At 33.2% G+C, this 9,548-nt stretch overlaps 1 protein-coding gene across 4 annotated transcripts in view; it reads right to left on the bottom strand.

Moving 5' to 3' along the window:
• Positions 1-309: 309 nt before the first annotated feature.
• Positions 310-9,548, bottom strand: part of GTDC1 (glycosyltransferase like domain containing 1) — a 434,499-nt gene continuing 425,260 nt past the window's right edge. For all 4 annotated transcript variants that reach the window (XM_052658048.1, XM_052658056.1, XM_052658065.1 and 1 more), the window contains 3 exons: positions 7,102-7,172; positions 6,308-6,399; positions 310-1,283 (listed from right to left, as the gene is read on the bottom strand). In XM_052658048.1, the coding sequence (XP_052514008.1) occupies positions 1,200-1,283; positions 6,308-6,399; positions 7,102-7,172 (247 nt within the window). In that variant the 3' untranslated portion in view covers positions 310-1,199. The remainder of the gene's footprint in view (positions 1,284-6,307; positions 6,400-7,101; positions 7,173-9,548) is intronic.

Genomic DNA, 9,548 nt, shown 5'->3' with positions numbered 1-9,548 from the left:
TGCAAAGAAAATCTTGGAAATGTCATAATATCTCACAAACATTTGCAAAACAGATCCTTGTTCATTGGGAAAAGAAACAATTGTATTCGTTGTCTCTGACACAAGGAAAGTGTTCAGAGAGAAACATACAGATAGATGTACACACTTACATGGAAATGAGATATGTTAATTAAAAATTGCAGTGGGCACCTTATTAAACATTTATTTTACAATCTAGCCATTCAAAATATCTTGACATTAACAAATACACCAGCTTGACTATTGGAATCATAAGTGATTTATCTTGAGAAGATTATATTTGTAGCTGGATGCAAATATTTTTGACAAATATTTATATCAAAATTACTGGTTTTGTAAGAGGTATTTTTATTTCTCGAAAAAAATTAAAACAAGTATCTCTGTGTTCATTTTATGGGCGAGATGGCCCTACTTAGTGTATTTTCCATGTTTGTCTGAATTACAGCTGTTTATCTTGCAACTTTCTTTAAGATAAATTAAATGCAAATGTAACTCTGTGAATCATGGGAATACCTGCCAGACTTCTTATTAATACCTTCACTTAAAACCTCGGTGCCAGGGAGTCATTAATTTGCTAAAAGAAAAGTGCTAAAGCAGCTCTTTGCCCACAAACAATTCTGAGATGGCTGCCCAATTAGTCAGTAGCATTCTGATCCTCCGTTCAGGCCCTGTGGCCCTCTGAGGACACAAGAAGGCTCCGATGATAACCTGGCAACCTAGGTAGAAACCCAGCCAAGTGAGAGCGTTTGAAGCTGCAGTTTGGCTGCCATCGTGTCAGCGAAAAGAAAGAATTCAGGCACCATGTCATCCAGTACAAAGGATAAAAACGGATTCAACCGGAAATTCAATGTGGCACCACATATGGGATACATGAGTGCGGTTATACAACAGGCCACATATTTTTTTTGAACAGTCTCCTCCATGTGATGCCGAGGACATGTGTAACCATCATAACGTCTCTAGGAATCTGTATTTAATTTGAGTTGGGGTGGTGGCAGGGATTGGAGATCTGAAGCCGCCACAGGTTTGTGGCAGATGGCTCTGTGTCAGCTATGACAAGCAGCCAGGCTCAGCTTCCTCTGCAGATTTTCTTTTCTCTCTGATCAGGTAAATATGGGCACACTCTGGAAAGTTCTACAGATTCTGCCTTAGGCTGCAAGTTTGTGACTTAGCCCCATCTGTCACAAATCTTCCCTAGGTTCTGCTGTAAGCAGAGACCTGAATTTACCATGTAGGGCTGCCCAAGAAAAAGGAGCCATTTCACCCTGTAAGGGGGAGGGAGAGAAGAGAAAGCAATGAAGAAGCATTAACGACCGAAAGACTAAAGCATGCTGAAAATTCATATTGCAAATTTGCATAACTTACGTCAATTAGATTTCAAAAAGCCACCAAGTAAATGGTTCTCAAGTTTCATCACCTCAGGAAATCCCAGTTTCTGATTGGCTTAAAGTGTAACTATATTTTCAACCATTGTGGAAAGCTGCCCCCCCAACCCCGCCTTTTTTTTTTTTTTTTGCAAATGGGTATATTCTACTGCACACAAATTTCCTGGTTTATGTTATGGATGACAGCTATTAGAAGTTTATCATCCAACTTTTAACTTTTCTAAACATAAGATAGACAACACTCTTAATACATGTTTTTTGTGAATGTGAATTTTACTTTTAAGTGGTGAAGGCACAACAGAAATGCCATTACTATTACGTGGAATTTATAAAGCACTTCAAGTTTACAAACGGGTTTATATTCATTATTTCATTATAGCAGGACCTCAGGGGGAAAATGCTATTAAGAATTAAGAAAAAAAGAATTCTTCCAAGTTTATAGATGAATCATATAGAGGCCAAGAAGTTCACCTAGAGCCAGGCTACAAATTAGTAGCAGAGAAAGAGAAGCAGCCAAAACCTCTAACTGATCTTAATCACCCTGAGTATATCTATTGTGCTAAAGATTTTTTGCTTGCATTTTACTTAGACAAATCAAAGGAAAACCAAGCCAAACAAAATCAAGGAAAGCAGTTAAGAAAGACAGGGAAGAGTAACGGGGAGGGAGGGAGAGAGATTGAGACGGATCATTTGCCTTAGATTGTGCTGGTGCAATTGAGAGGTTTTTGAAGTTCTAAAAATGTCATGAGCTTTTAAGTTTTCATTTTTTAAGGAAAAAGTAATGACTTTGGAGGCGTGTTAATACTAGTGAGCACCACCTTATTCACATCTAGAGTATAAGCTCAAATTAAAAGGGGACTATAAAGTGACCAGTCTCTTGAAGGAAACTTAAAGTGGCTTGGCTGTGGTTCGGGGAGATATAACCTGATATAATTAAGACAACCGCAAATGGCTTTTCTGGGCTCTGAATCTGAACTGTAAGCTTAATCACTCTTTGGAATCACTTTTAGGCAGAAATCTGAAAATTATCCTCTCCTCCAAATAACAGCAGGTTATAAAGGTTTCTGGAATGTGAACGAACTTGAGGGGAACAAAATAAAAATCAGCTGCTATCATCTGAAAAAACTTAAACTACAGTTTACCCTTGTAAAGCAAAGGAAGGATGGCATCTCTCTCTTTTTTAAACACAGAATATCACTCAATTTACAAATAAAAATAAATGAAAAATAGGGTGGAATGAAAACCTACTGTTAGTCCTGGCAGTATATATTTTTTACAACTACCCCATTTGTACTTTTGTGCTATTTTCAATACTGGTAACAAGGGGGTGAACAGAAAATTTCCTCTAAAGCATTTTAAAATCTAATGATCAAAGGCTCTCTAAAAGCATAAAGTACTGATCTCAAGTAATTGTTGGGAATTTTCAGTAAGTAAATTCCCATTGTCAAAATGAGACCCCCCCAAAATATAACTTCCCGGTATGAGACTTACTTGGGTTGTAAAAGGAAGCCCTATGTTACTGTTAGAAGTTAATCCTTGGTTGATTACTTTATGATTATTTCTAGAATCTTGTGTTCAAGAGTCATAAAAGAGCTCCCTATTACAGATGAAGTGAAACCTACTTTATCTCTGTGGCAAGTGTGTGGCTGCTGGGTGTAACCTACTTAGAAAGGGACGTGTCCTGTAAGTACAAGAAACGTGCAGTCCAATGGCTGAGCCTAGTGGCAAACTTTTTAAGAAATGGCTTTAGATTTTTAAAAAATTCAGAACAGGGTTTTAAGTTTTAAAAATAATTAAGAAATGTGATTTCTGCATGCATTTCTCTAAATATCTTAAGTAAAATGTCTGTGTGAGAGAGGAGGGGAGCATACTTGCATGCACATGAGGAATTTAAACATTTCAAATCTGAAACCATTTCAGGTGAGAAGTCATGGGCATGAAGTTTTGTAGCAGAGAGTCACTTTAAGAAAAAAAAGGTATCAAATTCTGTTTCTGCTTTTCAGTTACTAGCATTCTGTTTCAAATCCTGCTTCAAGTTATAGCCCCCAAACTCTCACTCATATTGAAAGTATAATGTCTCATGTGAGAAAAAAGCCAAGTGTTAGTAGCCTTATTCTAGTCATTAAATTTCTAAGTGTGAATCCATATGAAAAATCTTATCCTAAAGTGAACTCTACATGAGAAGTAGTTGAGATGATTTTAAAATGTAAACTTTTAACAACAACAAAAAAAGAGTAAGGTGTAAAAATGTAAAAGGAGCAAATTAAAGAATTCAGTGACTTTTCTATCCTTTTAGATCTTAGAAGCATATGTTTTTAAAAGCAAAACAGCACTGTCCAATGGAATAAATTTAAAAAGAAAACCTCAATACTCTCTGTATAATATACACAAAAGTCTCTTCCATTGCCTAAGAAAAGTACAAAGCTGCCTTGGGGAAAATAATTCTCTGATATTTAGTGAGGGCAAATGTTACCTGAAATGTGAATATTTATAAAACATAAGGCAAAAAAAAATAGTGTAATGTATTAAATCTTAATGATAAAGTTATAACTGGCATTCCTTTTCTGTTTTAGCTCTAAATCTTATTACAACCACCCAACTAGACCTGTGGTCCTTGTGATTTTTATCAGTTTGTCCTGGGAACTGCATTGTAAAGCTCTTGATTATTTCTAATTCCTGGGCTAACTTATTCATTTTTGAGTTTAATTTTTGGATACGTGTCATCAAGATCTATGAATGAGGATATATATCAATGTGTATAATAGATTCATAAGAAACAAAATCCATGTTAAAAAGTACATAAAATGAATAATATATATAAATTGTTATACATGCTTATGCATAAAACACTAATTTCTTCAACTGACTTGGACCATGTTAGGATGTAGGGACTAGTAATATATGTAAACCATAGTAACATGAACACACATTTAAGGTATTTCCTATTTTTTAAGCTATAGGAAGAACAATTTGGTATATTAATAGCATACCACTAAGTTGACATTGCTTCAGAGTTTTTCCAGAAGCTCTTGGAAGAAGAAATAATTAGAGCTATGTTATGGCAATAGCCATATTAAAATATTTCAGTTGGAGATGTGTTTTTTATTGTAACTCTAAGCAACCTGTTGCAGTAACTTTTGAAATGGTTAAAGATTTGCAGATCCAAAATAACAGGGATGATAATGCCTACCTGGAAGCAAAATTTAAAATGGAAAACTCTGATGGTGGAAATACAATTTAAAATGCTTCACCATTCTCACCATGAGATAAAAACATTTTTTCTCTCGGTTTTTTTTTTTTTTTTGGTACCTCTGTGAGATGATGGGTGATAACTAAAACTTGTGGTGGTAATCATTAATCATTTCAAAACATACGTCCATCACTATTCTGCACACCTCACACTTATACAGTGTAGTAAGTCAATTATATCTCAATAAAACTGAAAAAAAAAATTGCCCAAAAGTTCACCAGAAGGGAAAAAAAATCAATAATCCGATGATAAACTCACTAAAAAGTAGCTTTGTGTCATATGTAGAAGATGAACCTATTTGTATTAATACATATTATTCTATTTTCTCAATTTCATAAGCTGTATATTTTGACAGTCTGTTATGTGGGAAACTACTAAATTAACATTTTACCCAAACAAGACCATGACTGAACTTTCAAAATGAGGAAATCTGGATGTAAATCTTGGAAGACTGTTTTCTTTTTGAAGCTTCCTACGAATACGATACAATCGTATTGACTGAAGGAGTAATACTGAAGCCTGGAATTGTTCAGTCAGCATTTTAAACTATTATGAGCTACCTTCTGAACCATTGCCAAGTTAATAGACAATGAAAGATAATGAGCTTGAAATTGGGTGTTAAATTGCATTTTTGGTTCTCTCCCTTTTTCTTGAAGTTTAACTGTTTCCTGCAGAAACAAAGTCATGTTTTGATGTATCACTATGTAAATATGTATGTATCTGAGGCCATGATAAGGGAAAGGAGAGGAAAAAAGGCAGCGGGCTGTATTTCATGTAGAAAGGATATATATTAACATAGGAAAATTAAAATATGCTGGATTAGAAAACTGCTATTGTAAAGTATACTGAATTTATGTAAAATGAAGATGCTACATTCAAAGAATATAAAAAGGTATATTACTCATGGCCTAGAGCCACCTTCACAACTCGTAAAGCAGATTTATCCCAGTTCAATTACTTGGACTTTTAGGAGAGTCTCTCTGTTGTTATTCCAACAATGTAAAATTCTTGATTCAAACAAGGGGGAAAAAAAAAATAACGAATGAAGGGACTGAATGATGATGCTATTTAAACTCTTTTCCTTTTGCCTCTGTCATTCAGAGAGGAGACTGACAGTTGAATTCTAAACTAACTGAGGGTTTTTATGTAATTTTACTAAACTAGACAAAGGAAACATTTGATTCTCAAAATCATATTTAAAGTATTTAAAAAATGAACACCAAATTTCACGTATGTCATTCACCTGAATTTTTCAGGACTGAAGATTTCATTACGATGGGAAGAAAGGCTTATCCTCATTAGTATAATTGTAGAATCTTTCCTTTTACTTCCTTTTAAACTAATGAGTTACATTAATCCAGGTTCATTTTTATAAGCCTCTTGGGGCTAAATGTAAAGGACAGTCTTCTTAGAAAACAATAAATTAAAAAAAAGCATGTACCATGCATTAAGTGCACGTATTTCATAAGACCTAGGTTAATACAACTGGCATCATCCAGTTTAATTAATCCTTGTTAGTGTAACAACTAATATCCCTCCCTAGCATGTTTCCTTTAAACATTAGTATGTTAATTAAATGTTTTTTTTTTTTTAAGATTTTTCTTTGTACTTCAATATGGTATTTATACCACATAAATCTCTTCTCAATAACTACCTTATAGAGATGTTTTCTTGTAATATCTGGTCTCTTGCAGAAATTCTGGAGCCTTTTTGAAAGCTGTTCAGGTGTAGAATACAGATATTCAGCTGCAGGAAAAACAGATACATTTTTAATGAAACAAAAACCTCAAAGCACACACCCGATATTAGTCACTTTACTAATTAAAAATGCATATTGCTCTGTGCCGCCTCGTGTTTTACATTATTTAAGCATGATTTTATAAGGTTACCTCAGCTCACAAGGATGTTTAATGCTAAATAAGACTGTGTAGTTGTGCTGTTTAGACATCTCCTTTGGGTGATTAAAATACATTATTCTAATGTAACACAATGCATATGTGATATATTTAGTGATGAGAATTTTTTCAAAGAACAAGTATGATAGCCGTATGTACTCTGTACAACAGTTGCATATTATTAACTAGTCAATTGTTGAAATAATTTGGTGTGACTTTCAGTCCTCAATTTTTCTCTGTGTATATCATTAAAAAAAATCTGTAAGCAATTGCAGCAATGCTGACCTGCTTATAAAAATCCATCATTATGGGATGTGTATGCTAACAATGAAGAATGCTATTTGAAAACTTGCTTTTTTGTTATCTTAAAAGAACAGATGGTAAATATAAGCTTACTCTAATGTATTAAAACACATAAAATTTTCCTTAACACTAACATGTTGACTTGCCAAATAAACAATTGCTCCTGCCTAAGTTTATTTTCAAACTTTCTAATTTAGCATGAATCATGTAGTAAATTTCAACAAAGACAAAAGTACATTAAAGCAGCTACCTGGAAATATTTCGGGATAAACCAAATCTTTGGGACAAAGCGGGTAACACCCACAATACACAGCTTCCAACCTAAAGAAAATTTAGAAAGAGGATATAAAAATATATTAAAAAGACATTACCATTATAGCCAGAAAGTGGTTTTGTTTGCTAAGTTAACAGTATGAGCCCAGAGTTAGCTGGGATAAAAATGGTCGGCAGTGCAATCCTCAAAGCCAAAGTTGCTCTTTTAAAAGATTTTATTGATCATATATGAATTTCATAGAACAGAACCAACAACATATGTTTTGTTCACTGAATTAATCAAAGCGCAGTTCTGCATTTTTTTTTTTGTTTTTAAAATACTGTTTAACACATTTTATAATCAGCAGATAAACACATGTAACAACATGGTAAAGTATGGACAGCTTTTCTTAATAATGCTGCAAAGCCCCAGAATGTTCATTTTTCAAAATGTTTAAATAAAACAGCAAATACTTAACTTTAACACTCTAGATGTAGAAATCATCGAGGCACTTTTAAAAACATCAGAAAAAAAATTTACAATCTGTTGTTGATGGGTCATTTTCATTTTAAGTTAAAGCTTCAAAATAGTTTGCTATTAGGCAGGATGTAAAACTATTTCCCTATTTTACTGAAAAACTCTCATTAAGATTACCTTAATAAGTATTTTGCTTTCTGGGCTGGAAAATCAGCTCAGTTTCCATTTTATCCAAAAAAGAATACTCTTATTATTAAACAAAGAAACAATAAAGTTTCACTCTGTGAGAGGATTTCCCTAAGGACCAACTATAGCAAGTTTTTCTTCATGTCCTAGCAGTAAGGGTTAAGTAGAAGAAAGGTATTGCTCTTCAGTGATTGTGTTAGTCTTGCATAATGGCTATTGATCTGACATATAATAAACCTTAAAGATACCACTGTAATTTCTGTTGGCTAGGAATTATGCAGTGAAATTCAAAACACTCTTTAAAATATGTTTATTTTATGAGAAACTTTGAATTGCATCCAAAATGTTGACCAAAGGCGGAATTTTATTTTGAACTGCAGATTTTTTTCAACCCAAGAATAGTTTGAAGTTATGTCAATGTTTACCTTGTTTATTTACAGTGACAAAGTACATGCAATTTAAGCTGTTTTTAAGTGGGTGATGTTTTCCCTATTTTATAACTGAAATTAGTTTAAATGAAAAGTATTTACTTTGAGCTGCAAAGTTTGGAAAAATACTGTGTTCAAAGTTCTGCTTGAGAACTGCTAGCAGTTTTAAGATAACACAGTGGAAAGGGATAGGTTCTAGTTACTAACGATTAATTTCAAAATCCAAACTAACATCCAATATTTATTTTCTTTACATACATAGGGTATGTGTAGAAATTCTTATCATAAGCACACTATAAACTGCACTGTGACTGCATTATAAAACATTCACAAAAGTTCTGCGCACATAAACTGGGGATATTCTTTATGAACCAAAAGAAAATATGCACTTTATCTGAAGACACTCAGTTTTAAAATGCTGTGCCAATCGAAAAGCAAATACATATGAACATTCCCTTATAATTACATAAAATCAAAAGAGTGAAGTCACAGGCATTTCAGAAAGTGCACATGTTATCTGCTTTTTAATAATGGATTTGAATTAGAGTGTTCTGTTCCCCGAAAGAAAACTGCAGGCCAAGTTACATTTTGAGTCATCGTATGAGCATGTACTCTGCCATTTCCAAAAAACCGCTGCTAATTAAAATACAGTGAGAGAGGAGTGACACTATTTGATTTAGGAAGAAAAAATTTTCAAACTTAGGGTCTACCTTTTGTTTGTAAATTACCTTATTCATGGCTTTATTTCCTCAATTAAAAATACAACAACTACTTTTGGGTATGATTTTGACTTCTAAAATATTACACCTTACTATACACATTATTTATATCAGGACTGTGTATTAAAATATATTAAATTTGTCACAATATTTTAAAAGAAATTTATAAAATTCCTTCTCATAAGTTTCCCATATTTTGCCATTTTGAAGAAAATATCATCTCATGGTAATAATACAATTATTCATCATTTCAATTCTTATGCACTACCAGTTAAATAATAAATAGGGTTCCAATTGATCTATTGTTAAAATGACTAGCAAATGACCTTTTTATTCCAATTAACAAATCATCTGCTAAATCTATGAATCTTAATATTCAGATCTATTCACTTCAATTCATACAATTTATCTGCAAATAGTTGTTGGGCTTTTGATTCTAAATATAATTAGCTGATAATTTTGCTTGGCTGAATTACTTTTCTGGAGGGCCTGCAAAGGCTCTCAGTCGCATTATCTAGCAATAATGAATCTGATAGGTGAAATTTTTTACTGTAATGAGGATGAGACACAGTTGTGACACCTGAGTCTACTAATAACAGAAGACTGCTAATTATCGACAGCACTTTTTTGTGTG

This window comes from Budorcas taxicolor, chromosome 2, assembly GCF_023091745.1.
Source record: "Budorcas taxicolor isolate Tak-1 chromosome 2, Takin1.1, whole genome shotgun sequence".
NCBI classification, from domain to species: Eukaryota; Metazoa; Chordata; class Mammalia; order Artiodactyla; family Bovidae; genus Budorcas; species Budorcas taxicolor.
This window is presented reverse-complemented; position numbering and strand designations above follow the sequence as displayed.